This window comes from Perca fluviatilis, chromosome 18 (assembly GCF_010015445.1).
Source record: "Perca fluviatilis chromosome 18, GENO_Pfluv_1.0, whole genome shotgun sequence".
Classification (NCBI taxonomy): Eukaryota; Metazoa; Chordata; class Actinopteri; order Perciformes; family Percidae; genus Perca; species Perca fluviatilis.
In genome coordinates, this window is record NC_053129.1 from 32,798,073 (window position 1) to 32,812,813 (window position 14,741).

Here is a 14,741-nt window from a genome sequence, read left to right on the forward strand (position 1 = left end):
ACCCAATATTAAAGAGTAACTGCACCCTATGTTCCTATGTTGTTGTGTCCAAGTGACTGATGGGAACAACAATCTTTTTTTTAAGATTATTTTTTGGGCATTTTTAGGCCTTCATTGACAGGACAGCTGAAGAAATGAAAGGGGAGGGAGAGGGGGGGAATGACATGCAGCAAAGGGCTGCAGGTCGGAGTCGAACCCGAGCCCGCTGCGTCGAGGAGTAAACCTCTATTAATGGGCGCCTGCTCTACCAACTGAGCTATCCGGGCGCCCAGGAACAACAATCTTTGACATTGGTCCAATATTAAGCGAGATCGCTACAGTCGACGACGGCGAAACAAGCTACAATGTAAGTTATTTTGGTGAATTTAACTCAAAATTGACGCAAAAGGGGTGCCCGATTAGCTCTGTTGGCAGAGCGCTTGCACCCCACATGTAGAGGTTTATTCCTCGACGCAAAGGCACAGGGTTCGAATCAGACGTGTGGCGATTTCCTGCATGTCTTCCCCCCTCTCTCTCTCTACTTTCGTATCTAAGCTGTCCCAGTGTTTAAAGGCAGAAATGCCCAAAAAATAATAATAATAAAAAAAGTAACTCTAAAGTAGTGTAAAGCATTACAATTCAAAGAAAGACATTTTTTAATATAACTATTTGCTCTCAAATGACAGTAAGAAGTTATCTATAATGTATAACATTTAGGAAGTAACTTGCCAAACACTGACAAACTAATTGGATCCAAATAAAGGCTGGGCTACATATTGGCAGGAACCTGCACGAACACACAAGGGGGGGTGGATACTACAGGGAATGTGTCTGTATTTACCCGTCAGTGTCCTGCGTCTCGCTGCACCGGGGAGAAGAAATAAACAGATTAAAAACCATCACAGGATGAACACCAACAGGGCGAGAAACCGCGCCACTCCATGTGTCACTTCAGATTCTACACAAAACCACTCAACCAAAGCATCTGAAAACTTCAAAACTTCAAAGGATTTCTCTCGAGCGTGACACATCTGAACAACAAGCAACGATCAATGGTTAAAGCTCCTACTTATACAAAGAAAAACAATCAAAAGATGTTATTCTGCTTCATCAGGTCCGCGAGGATCTGGTTTTATAGATCTACAAGTCACGTTAAATCCAAGAAAGAGAAATGAGGTCATTTATATTCAACAACTCAGACACAAAACATGAAAGATGTTTGATCTTTAAAAACACAAATGACATTGGTACAATATTACCCGAAACTTATAATTCCACATCAAAGTGCCAAAGCACTGACTGATGTCCTGTCTGTTTGTTTTTGTGCTTTTATTGCGTCCTTGGCTGATTCTCTACAAACGGCTGAGACATATCAGAGTTAACGTTACAGTCCTATCTTTAGTTTCTTCTCTCAGTTTTTATTATATTTCATTTTATTTGATCTAGTTAGTTGTATATAATTTGGCTTTTTGAGTGCATTTGTTTCTTGTCTCATCCGTTTGTGTGACTCAGCTGTTGTCACATTAATCTTTCCCTTAGGGATTAATTAAATATAATGATGATGAATATAATAAAAAGGCTGTTCAAGATGTTTATTAGTCTAATAATCAGACACATTGCCACTTTGTTTATTTTGCCCAAACCATTCGGCAGTGAGCTTCATGTCCATCTCGTCTACATGGTTTTTCATGCGGTGGGTAAGTTGTAGTAGCAGTTGTTAGGGGCAGTTAACATTTGTCCAGTTAGTTGAAGAAATAGGACAATCTAATAGTTATTTGTTGACTAACAACACCTTGTACAGCTGCGTCCATCTCATCCAAGCTTGTCGCCATTTTTGCAGCCATCTGGCACAGTGATGGGAAACATATTTATGAACACAACATTAGATCTAAAATGAGTTGGGGAGTCGGGTAGGTCTCCCATCGTCTCCATCGTTTGGTGTGAGGTCATAAAACTCAGTCCCAGTCAGTCTTCCTCCCGTCTTGACAATTAGACAAAATCAAACGTGTTTGGTATTATCCTAAGTTTGAAGTCTTGGTAGTGAAGTTAAATCATGTGAACATTGTCAACAACCAACGGGTGCTCTCCCTCCAGGTCCAAACAGGAAGCAGCAAACAGCTAGAGCCAGTGTTGTTTATGTTTGCTATGGCGCCGCGCTAAGCTAAACGCTAAAGAGGGAAAGTTGCTGATTTTCAACCTTTCTGAAGCGAGTCATCCAACGGGAGTATTACCAGCGGATAAACTCAGACCTCTGGCTACTGGAACAGAAAAACTTTCACTCAACTTACAGCTAACGCTAGCCGTAGCTAGCTAGCTTGGTTAAATGTTTCAAAAGGAATCTAGTTGTAGTCGTGCAATGTGTGACCCTGCAGGATCTTTTTCATATAATGACAGTCTTTAAAGCGCCCATATTATGCTCATTTTCAGGTTCATAATTGTATTTTAAGGTTGTACCAGAATAGGTTTAATTTTCAAAAAACACCATATTGTTGTTGTACTGCACAGCTCTCTCTCACTGCTGCAGATCCTCTTTTCACCTGGTCTCTGTTTTAGCTACAGAGTGAGACCTCTTTTCTTCTTCTTCTTCTGTACTATCTTTGATTGCACTCGCACATGCACAGTAGCTCAGATGTAGATCATGTCAGCTAGCTCCATAGACATAGACAAGAAAGGTTGTTTCTCCAACTTCGGTCAGTTACAAGGCAGGATTAGCTGGGAGACTTCTTCTATACCAGGGAGCACATGGAAGTAGTTCTTTTGGAGATTATGGTGAACTTGTGTGTGTTGTAGCAGTGCTTTGCTATTGAGAATTTTGCTAACGGTTGCGGTTAGCCAGCTCATTTCGGCTTGTGACGTAGAAAGCTGTGCCGATTTTGAACAGCTCACCCGGAGACTGAAGGCAGGACACATTCAGAAACCGTATCTCACTCAAAACAGCATGGATGGATTTTTTTCAAAGTGTGTATGCGTGTGGAAGCACCAGAGACACAAAATAACACCCCAAATTCTAGAAAAAGTGATTTTTTTCATAATATGGGCACTTTAACATTAGATGTGAAATGGTGTCAGGCTTTAGTCTTTTCAAAGTCTCATACTGTCCGGTAGGTAGAATTTTAAAACAATGCTGATCTTTGATATTAAAGGTCCAATATGTAATATTTGTACTGTAATAAATCCCAAAATGACACCAATGCCTCATCAGATATTAAGGAAACATGTTAAACTGAAATACTGTCTTTTCTGACAACAATGCTAATGTCAGTATTTTTTCTTTTTGAAATTTACATTCCGTGACAGAATTTATGTTTATGTTTTGATCTGTGTGTTGTTATCAACGGCCCAGTTTGACAGCCAGGCCGGGTTGCCAGATATACCTGGAAAAACGTAAACCCAGCGCGCTACAGCTGTAACGGTAGTACAGCCATGAAAGCAGCACACAAACGAACAGGATCAACGGAGATAGATTCTACCCGACCTAAAAAAAAGAAAACAGCATGTTTCTAACAGTTGCGTGACCAGAGACATTACAACCCCCTGGTAAATATTGGAGATGTATTTGAAAGATGGAGACAGCTTAGATCCCAAAAGGACGCAGAATTGGCTTATTTCCTCCTGAACAGGTAAGCATTAGCTTCAGGCTAATTTATCACAGCCACTAGGGACGGGCATTTTATGTCATTTCAACATTTGTGTACTCACATTGAATTATATAGCTAGAGTACCCGAGTTGGTTACTCGCAAAAACAATTGAGGCACAGCCAGTAAAGTGATCCCGACTGGTCCTGGCTAACGCCGCCATGCTAACCCTGTTAACTGCTAACGTTATCGGGAGGACCAGGCAAGCGGGCCCATGGCTGTTTACAACGTGTAGTTAAGCGGCTGGAGCCGACAACGGTGAGTTATTTTAAGCCACGAGAGGGGGGCTGTAAATCGGAAAGAGAGGACTGTGAGTTTGCGGTGTGTTTAGCGATTGTTGCCGTAATTCTAAGCCAATGAAGTGTGTTCCGTCAGCAAGCTAGTGGTATTTTTAGCGTTTCGTATTGTAATTCTAAGCCGAGGAAGTGTGCCTGACTGGCGTGTGGAGAGGACGGTGAGGTGGTTGTGTTTTTAGCGGTTCATACTGTAATTTTAAGCCGAAAAAGTGTGTCTGTCAGTTGGTTACAGAGCTCCGCGTGAGCACGGGCTTTTATGACTGTCAATATAGCCAGCATCTAACGTTAGCTACTCCGCTCATTGACATATATAAAAGACTCCGCTGTGCTGTGGAGTAATGTCTGGCTATGTGAGACTAGCATCTAACGTTAGCTACTCTGCTGTGCTGTGGAGTAATGTCTGGCTATGTGAGACTAGCATCTAACGTTAGCTACTCTGCTGTGCTGTGGAGTAATGTCTGGCTATGTCAGACTAGCATCTAACGTTAGCTACTCTGCTGTGCTGTGGAGTAATGTCTGGCTATGTCAGACTAGCATCTAACGTTAGCTACTCTGCTGTGCTGTGGAGTAATGTCTGGCTATGTGAGAAAAGCGTCTAGCAACATTGTTGTGAATGCTGCGGTCTCAGCCTGGCAACCCCCGTGAACTTCGAGTCTGGGCAGGAGGGGGCGGGGGAAGCGACTCTCCAGTATTTTGAATTGGTAGTGCAGTAACTATTTTAACCGCTAGCTGCCAGTATTACATACAATATTACATATTGCACCTTTAATGTACTTTGATGTTTTGATGTATTCACAATGTACGCTGCAGCTGAGTTAGACAAGAAAATTGCAACCCAATCAATATCCTTCTCTTTCATACGGATTCCACTTGAGCAGTAAAAAATTAGCTTCTTCATGTTAATTAAATCATGTCCGTCTGCTCTCCTAAGCTTAGAGGGGGCGGCCCTTCTTTTGTCACACACCTTTTGTCTATCGGTCTTGGAGCCAACCCCTGCTGGCGTGCAGAATAGATTACAACAAAAGAATGTTCATTCCTGTAGTTTGAAAAGAATGGACACCCACATGGTAGGATCTTGTTTGTGACCGGAAGTAACCTCAAAAACACATGGATATGGAAATAACGCCTTCGTTTTGGGCAACGACGGACCAATGGAAAAGGCCAGGGTTCATACGCATTTTAACCAATACTTTTCCATGACTTTTTGGCAAATTTCCATGACTATGTGTTCCTGAAAATGTCAGTCGACATTATACAATAAGAATACAAATCTGTGTTAAAGTTTACCCTCAGAGGGTTAACTATAAAATCAATGACAATTTATGTGCTTCATAGTGGGATTCATTAAAATCACTCCCCGAATAGAACATTGAGGTTAATACATTTATTAATGACATATTATTATGCTGTGTTAAAAAAAATTCCATGACTTTTCCAAAACTTTCTGGGTCTTTTTATGTTTCCAAAACCTTTCCAGGCCTGGAATTTGCATTTTTCAAATTCCATAACTTTTCCAGTTTTTTTCAAAACGTATGAACCCTGAAAGGTTTTCATCCAAGGAACCGCCCACAACTTCAAGGGAATATATTTGTGAAACTGAGAAATGTCTGGGACTGTAAAATGTGAATCCACAAAGGAGAAGGATCTTTTAACCCTCATGCCCTCCTTAAAAAAACTTACTCTCGACACCTTCGAGGCAAAAATGTCCACGCACACAAAAACTGTTATTAAATCATCATATATCAATATTTTTTTCTGCTTTTTTTTCATAAATCACTTAAACAACTTCTAACCTAATCAAAACTACCAAACATTAAATCATTTTCAGGATTTTAACCCTTTAAATGCCAGTTTATGTATTTGAAGTATTTCATTTTTTATTACAAAAAACACAAAAAATGATTTTTTTTTCCATATAATGAATAATATCTAGATGGGGCTTTGGTGGTGATTAGAGGCTTGGATATGTCAAAGATAAGCAACAAAATTAATTTGATTGCATTAGTATTTTTTACATAGTTCCAGATACTCCCTTTGGACACCTTCGAGGCAAAAATGTACATGTCCAAAAAACTGATATTAAATCATCATATATCAATATTTTTTTCTGCTTTTTTTTCATAAATCACTTAAACAACTTGTAAATTGCTCAAAACTACCAAAAATTTAATAATTTTCTGGATTTTAACCCTTTAAATGCCAGTTTTAAATCTTTGAAGTAACAATTATTTATGATATATAGTATTTTTTATGTAGTTCCAGATATTCCCTCTGGACACCTTCGAGGCAAAAATGGCCCCATTGACTTCCATTATAACCACATGTTTTGATCTCACTGCCTTTACAGTATAAAACCATGCATTCTGTAATGTCAGCATTTCATTTGGAAGAAAACTAGTCATATTTGACATTTTTACAGTATTTCACCAGATTCAACCATTTTGCCCTTGTAGGCCGATGCATGAAATTATAGTTATATTATGGAGCTGTGTGTGTGTGTGTGTGTGTGTGTGTGTGTGTGTGTGTGTGTGTGTTTGTGTTTGTGTGTGTGTGTGTGTGTGTGTGTGTGTGTATGTGTGTGTGTGTGTGTGTGTGTGTGTGTGTGTGTGTGTGTGTGTGTGTATATGTGTATGTGTGTGTGTGAGAGTTGGGTAAACCTGTAAGCAAGCAATGACCATTTTAGGGCTGAAAAAAGGCATCTTTTGAAGGATGCATTTCATGTGTCTTTGAAGACGTGCTTGAATAAAAACATTGTCTCCTGCATGTGCTGTAAACTGGCGCTTATCATTTCAAATCGTTTGTGGGACATGGTAGCCCTGAAGACTGGTCTCCCACTATGGACATCCCACAGGCTCCGGGTGGATTCCCCTTTGGACCGGTACACACCAGCCAGGTGTGAAGTCCCATGTATGTTAAAATCTCTTGAGCATCCACATCACTCCATCCTGAGATTGAACACCTCCCGTGTAGGTTTGTCATTTCCTGAATCAGCTGGATCAAGTCAAGAGTGAAGAAAAGGTCGAAAGAGGATGCCACATCATGGATTCTTGATATGGCATATCTCGTGGGCTCTGACATCATGCCGGTCGGTGCTTGAATGTTGCGCAGCGTCTCAGTATTAGATGGAGACCAGACTTGCCAATTCTTCACTGTCCATTCAATGTTAGGATGGACAGGATCTTCAGTGTCCTCTCCACTTTCAGAGGAAGGGTTAGAGGCACTCACAGAGTTGGAGGACACCAGTGACCATTGTGTTAGACTCCAGAAACTTGTGTCATCTTCAGATGAGTCCTGCAGTTGGCTGGAAGATAAAGGCTCCTTCTCTCTGCTCCAGGTCTGTCTCCTTCTCTAGAGCCAGGTGCATAAACACACTAATAGTTGTTTTTGTTTACAACAAATGCAGGAGACAATGTTTTTATTCAAGCACTTCTTCAAAGACACATGAAATGCATCCTTCAAAAGAAGCCCTTTTTTCACCCAGATTTACACAAACTCTCTCTCACACACAGACACGCATGCACACACACACACACACACACACACACACACACACACACACACACACACACACACACACACACACACATACACACATGTTCCATTACCATGAATTACATTCTTTGTCCTTATTCCTTCCTCACACACACACACACACACACACACAAACACACACATACACACACAATGCACGACGTGTACACACACAACTCACACACACACACACACACACACACACACACACAGCTCCATAATATAACTATAATTTCATGCATCGGCCTACAAGGGCAAAATGGTTGAATCTGGTGAAATACTGTAAAAATGTCAAATATGACTAGTTTTCTTCCAAATGAAATGCTGACATTACAGAATGCATGGTTTTATACTGTAAAGGCAGTGAGATCAAAACATGTGGTTATAATGGAAGTCAATGGGGCCATTTTTGCCCCGCAAGGTGTCCAGAGGGAGTATCTGGAATTACATAAAAAATACTAATGCAATCAAATCAGTTTTGTTGCTTATCTTTGACATATCCAAGCCTCTAATTACCACCAAAGCCCCATCTACATATTATTCATTATATGGGAAAAAAATCATTTTTTGTTTTTTTTTTTATAAAAATATATAACTTCAAATACATAAACTGGCATTTAAAGGGTTAAAATCCTGAAAATGATTGAATGTTTGGTGGTTTTGATTAGGTAAGAAGTTGTTTAAGTGATTCATGAAAAAAAAGCAGAAAAACATATTGATATATGATGATTTAATAACAGTTTTTGTGTGCGTGGACATTTTTGCCTCGAAGGTGTCCAGAGGGTACAAAATGAATCATTTAAGTATAAAAGACATGTAAGAGTAAAAAACACTGGATTTAAAAAATTTGACTGAAAAGAAGGATTCCTACAAAATTTCATGCCATAAGAAGTAACACAGCAAAAATGATCACGAAATGAAAAAAAAAACTTGAGAAAAATGTACAAAAATGACCGAAGAGGGCATGAGGGTTAAGTCCACTGCAGCGTAAAATCCTGTTCTGTCATGTAATTTCGTTATTAAATCTTCATTGGACCAAGCCTCTCTTTCCTCAAAATTCAAGAAAAGGTAACAGTATTTCAAAAATACGTGACCAAATTTAGTCTATTTAGACAACACATGCAAATCTAACAGCCATCATCAGATTCGTACTATCATTTTAATCAATTCTGGTTTAAGAAAACCTGAAAATGGCCAAAAAAGGCCCGACCCACTTTATCCCAGTGAGAAGAGCACAGACGGAAATATTAGAGAAGAAGAAGACATGTTAAGGACCCACTATTGTTAAGCCTCAGGGAGAAATAGCTCATCATCATGACAGTGATTAAATAATGAGAGCCTTCAATTTTTCAACCACTCCAGATTCAAGAACTCTTTAAAATCATTAGTGGTGGTTCACTTTCTCCACAACCTTACTCAAAGTCTTGTTTGGGTCTTTTATTATGAAAAAAACAGCCATCCATTTTGACAGTTTTTCTGAAATTAAATCTGAAACCACAAAACTATTCTTGCAGACAATTTGCCAAACACACACAAAACTGTTATATTCCTACTTTCTCTTCTTCGTCATGCTTCTTCTCCTGAGCAAGAAAATGTTTGTGTTTTTTTATTCTGTCAGTTAGTCGAGGCTCGAAACATCCGACATAATCCCAACGACAACCAGCCTCTCATCTATTCACACCGCCGTGCGCGCCAAACAATCTGCTCATTTCAAATCAAACGAAATTACCCAGGCTCAGTGGAATGTCCCGCCGCCGCGGCCACGGTGAAGATTTGATTACGCTTCAAACCAGGTGTCCCTGTTCTCATCTGCTCACTCAAATGCTCTGATGGAATGTAACTAAGTACATTTACTCAAGTACTGCACTTAAGTCCAAATGTTGAGGTACTTGTACTTTGCATAAGTTTTTTCTTTTCATGCCACTTTCTACTTCTACTCCGCTACATTTCAGAGAGAAAAATTGGACTTTTTACTACACTACATTTATCTGTTACAGCTTTAGTTACTAGTTACTTTAGTTACTTCACTACATTCATCTGTTACAGCTTTAGTTACTAGTCACTTTAGTTACTCCACTACATTCATCTGTTACAGCTTTAGTTACTAGTTACTTTACTCATTAATATTTCTGCACACAAAACACAAAACACAACACACGATCTGATGTTTTATTCTAAAGGTAACTAGCCGACAATATAACGGACTACAAGTCCAGCTGAGATGATGAGACCATTAAACACACAACTGGTTGGATCCTTTACTCTTTCTACAATGGGAGGATTTTTAATTACTTTTAAAGGTCCCATGGCATGGAAATTTCAGGTTTTTTAACATTAATATGAGTTCCCCCAGCCTGCCTATGGTCCCCCAGTGGCTAGAAATGGTGATAGGTGTAAACCGAGCCCTGGGTATCCTGCTCTGCCTTTGAGAAAATGAATGCTCAGATGGGCCAATCAGGAATCTTCTCCTTATGAGATCATAAGGAGCAAGGTTACCTCCCCTTTCTCTGCTTTGCCCGCCCAGAGAATTTGGCCCACCCATGAGAGGGAGAGAGACATCATGGCTTTCAAACAAGCAAAGTGGCAGTTGGTCAAGGCCACACCCCCACCCTCCACCTTGCCCCCCCCTCTCCTCCTCAATAGCTACAGACACAGAAATGGCACATACTAAAGAAAGCTCATTGTGGGACTGGCTCTAGTGGCTGTAGTTCTGCACCAAGGCTGAATTTCGGGAAAGAGACTTCACATACAGTATTAGGGGACCACTACGGTCTATATAAAAGAGACTTCAGATACAGTATTAGGGGCCCACGAAGGTCTATATAAAAGAGACTTCAGATACAGTATTAGGGGACCACTAAGGTCTATATAAAACAGACTTCAGATACAGTATTAGGGGACCACTAAGGCCTATATAAAAGAGACTTCAGATACAGTATTAGGGGACCACTAAGGTCTATATAAAAGAGACTTCAGATACAGTATTAGGGGACCACTAAGGTCTATATAAAAGAGACTTCAGATACAGTATTAGGGGACCACTAAGGTCTATATAAAAGAGACTTCAGATACAGTATTAGGGGACCACTAAGGTCTATATAAAAGAGACTTCAGATACAGTATTAGGGTACCACTAAATTCTATATAAAAGAGACTTCAGATACAGTATTAGGGGACCACTAAGGTCTATATAAAAGAGACTTCAGATAAAGTATTAGGGGACCACTAAGGTCTATATAAAAGAGACTACAGATACTGTATTAGGGGACCACTAAGGTCTATATAAAAGAGACTTCAGATACAGTATTAGGGGACCACTAAGGTCTATATAAAAGAGACTACAGATACTGTATTAGGGGACCACTAAGGTCTATATAAAAGAGACTACAGATACAGTATTAGGGACCACTAAGGTCTATATAAAAGAAACTTCAGATACAGTATTAGGGGACCACTAAGGTCTATATAAAAGAGACTTCAGATAAAGTATTAGGGGACCACTAAGGTCTATATAAAAGAGACTTCAGATACAGTATTAGGGGACCACTAAGGTCTATATAAAAGAGACTTCAGATAAAGTATTAGGGGACCACTAAGGTCTATATAAAAGAGACTTCAGATAAAGTATTAGGGGACCACTAAGGTCTATATAAAAGAGACTTCAGATACAGTATTAGGGGACCACTAAGGTCTATATAAAAGAGACTTCAGATAAAGTATTAGGGGACCACTAAGGTCTATATAAAAGAGGCTTCAGATACAGTATTAGGGGACCACTAAGGTCTATATAAAAGAGACTTCAGATAAAGTATTAGGGGACCACTAAGGTCTATATAAAAGAGGCTTCAGATAAAGTATTAGGGGAACACTAAGGTCTATATAAAAGAGGCTTCAGATAAAGTATTAGGGGACCACTAAGGTCTATATAAAAGAGACTTCAGATAAAGTATTAGGGGACCACTAAGGTCTATATAAAAGAGGCTTCAGATACAGTATTAGGGGACCACTAAGGCCTATATAAAAGAGACTTCAGATACAGTATTAGGGAGACCACTAAGGTCTATATAAAAGAGACTTCAGATACAGTATTAGGGGACCACTAAGGTCTATATAAAAGCATCCAAAAAGCAGCATGTCATGGGACCTTTAATACATTAACTACATTTGCCTGATGATACTTTTACTTATGGAACATGTTTAATGCAGGACTTTTACTTGTTACAGAGTATTTTATAATGCTCAGGACTCACCTGATACCCAGCACATGGATGGCTTTAAATCCCGGAAGTTTGTCAAAAACATGCTGCATCTGTAAAAAGAAAAAGGACTTTTTTAATCCCTAAACCATCAGTCAGGATGTCTCTCATCCCCTCCCTCCTCCGCAGAGGCCAATGCACAGTAATTAACTCTGAGCCGTCAAACAGGAGCTTGTTAATAAACTGGCAGGATGCCAATGTGTTGGTGTGAAGCTGTGCATGGATGGGAAACCCTCGCTGATATCTATCTTTGGGCCAGTTAAGCACCTGGACGCTCTTATGACATAATCGCCTTTACGGGCTCCTTCAGGCAACATCCTGCTGCGAATCGCGTGCAACTCTAAGTGATCCCGATGCTCTTTCTTTCTTTTTTTTATTGTAGAGTCTTTCAATGGCGGGATAACTTTCGAAGGGCCTAATTAATCAACATGACGGTTCTGTTTTAGGAGCTCAATTAAAAGATAAACACCGGCAGAAAGAGTGGATTGTGGGTAATCTCCCTTTCTCTGGCGCTGACCTCGCGGCCCTCTGATGTAAGCTTCTTTACTGTCAGGACAGAGAGAAGAGACGCGTGGGGAGATCAGGAAGACCTGACGGGAGACAATACTGTTAACTTTACACGGAAGAGCGGGAAAAAAACTGCTAACACTAGCTGTGTTCGAAACCGTTCCCTCATTCCCTCACTCACTATTCCCTATATAGTGTTAATTAAATAGTGAACTACATAGGGAACGACCAAACCAGAGTTCAGACACTACACTGAAAACCTCGTTGCGTGACTTGCGTCGGGAGATGCGCCCGTTGTTTGTGTGACGTGATGTAAACAAACCCAAATTAAAATGCTTCTAAAACGTCCCTGAAACAAACCGAGCACTCAGGAGAATAATTACAGGTTGTATATATTATATAGAGTATCTCACAAAAGTGAGTACGCCCCTCACATTTTAGTAAATATTTCATTATATCTTTTAATGGGACAACAAAATAGCCCCCCTCCACATCATCACATACCCTTCACCATACCTAGAGATTGGCATGGTTTTATGTCGGTTAGCCTAATAGCTGGTTTGATTTGCATTGAGAGATGATCTAATGGAAAGTACCCCATGCCAATCTCTAGGTATGGTGAAGGGTATGTGATGATGTGGGGGGGCTATTTTAATTCCAAAGGCCAAGGGAACTTTATCAGGATGCATAGTATCCTGGATCCATGAAATAACTGGCCTTTAAAAATAAAGGTCTGCCTGCCTCTATGGGAATTTAACATAGGGGTGGACTGACCTTAGTTGCCAGCGCTTTAGACATTAATGGCTGTGTGTTGAGTTATTTTGAGGGGACTGCACATTTACACTGTTACACAAGCTGTACACTTCATACTTTACATTGTAGCAAAGTGTAATTTTTCAGTGTTGTCCCATTAAAAGATATAATGAAATATTTACTAAAATGTGAGGGGTGTACTCACTTTTGTGAGATACTGTATGTTGCATGTTACATATCCACTGTTTAGAAACTTAAGCCCGCTCCATTTTTCCTTTTCAGTTTCAGCGGTTCCTTCTGCTTCTTCTTCTCCTCCTCCAGGAAAACACGGCCGTGTTGCATTGTGGGATACAGGAGCAAAATGTAGGGTACATCCGCAGGGCTCTAGAGTGCGACCAAAATTTGTAAGGGTGCGACTAAGATTTTTCCTAGGTTGCACCGGTGCACCTAACGTCCTCGCATCCACTGCCTCTCCACGAACAAAGCGATGTCGTTTATATCGATATGTTTAATGTTGCGTTACATGACCCACTCCTTCTGTAAAGCCGTGCCTGTGTTTGGATCTGTCCTCTGCGCAGCCCCGCCCCCATTCACTCACACACGGGCCGGCTCACCTGCAGCATCGGAAAGCGGCTCATGGAGAGACACAGCGCCGCCGGTCCACATGCTGACATTTGTCTACAGTTTTAATTGTTATTAACACAGCTGTATATGGTTAAGTATGAGAGGGAAACCTGTATTGGTACCAGTGTTTCTGCTGGTAATTCTCTGTTATTGCGACCGCCACGGCGAAAAACACAGAAGAAGGTATTGAATGGAACTAACTTGAGTTGGTTGAGTAATAGTGTGTGAGACGGAGCCTGCTGGACCTGGTTGAGAGATGTGACCCATGGCCACATTATCATAGTTCATAAAAATGCAGCGCTGCCAGGGACGATACAGACATTTCATAGCCTACACAAGACGCGTGTAACGCCGCTGACCCGCATTCGACCCGTGCTGGACCCGTTCATAATGAGTCAGCCGTCACTCTGAGTAGTATATGCTTCAGTCCATCGCACTCCCCCTCTCTCCCTATATGAGCTACTGGGCAATCCGGGTCTGTTATTGAAAACAAGTAAAGGAGCTTTCTCAGAGATATATATTTTTAAATATATCCCAGGCTATTTATTTCAGATAATTTACATACAGTGTTGCAGCTCTATATTTTCAAATTGGGAAGGAAACCCTGTCTTTGCATTTTATTTTAATCACATCTGTTATAATAAAAGAGCTTGTGAAAATTGGCTTTGACTTAAAACTGAACATTTAGCCCACTTTGTAAAAAATATAGAGATATATATTGTGTATCGCCATTCAGCCAAAAAATACAGAGATATGATTTTTAGTCCTGGACTAGTGGAAGATCTGATAAGAATCCGTGTGGAGGGGCCCAGCTTGGAGGATTTTGATGATAGGGAGTGTGGCAAGATGGTTTAGCCAAGGCCAAAGGGGAAGAAGGCCAAGTTACAGGTGTTGGACATCTGGGGGGCATCTGACAGCAAGGGGGGACCCTCTATAAGACTTTGAGTACAGTATAATTGTGCTTCAAATAAAAAAAAAATGTACCAACTCCTTATTCTTTTTTTAAATAATTGACATAATATATATTGATATATATATATATATGAATGTATATGGAGTGCGATAAAAAGGTGACCTTGAAATTGTGGCGTTAAAGGGGACGCAAGGAAAAATTTGGGTGCACCTAAATTTTGTGCTGGTGCACCTAAATAAAAAAAGT

General features: G+C 40.3%; 1 protein-coding gene across 1 annotated transcript in view; it reads right to left on the bottom strand.

Annotated features, from left to right (window-relative positions):
• LOC120547302 (interphotoreceptor matrix proteoglycan 1-like) overlaps positions 1–14,741 on the bottom strand; it is a 76,826-nt gene that overhangs the window by 31,833 nt on the left and 30,252 nt on the right. The window contains 2 exon segments of the mRNA XM_039782847.1: positions 821–841; positions 11,693–11,751. Of these exon segments, the coding sequence (XP_039638781.1) occupies positions 821–841; positions 11,693–11,751 (80 nt within the window).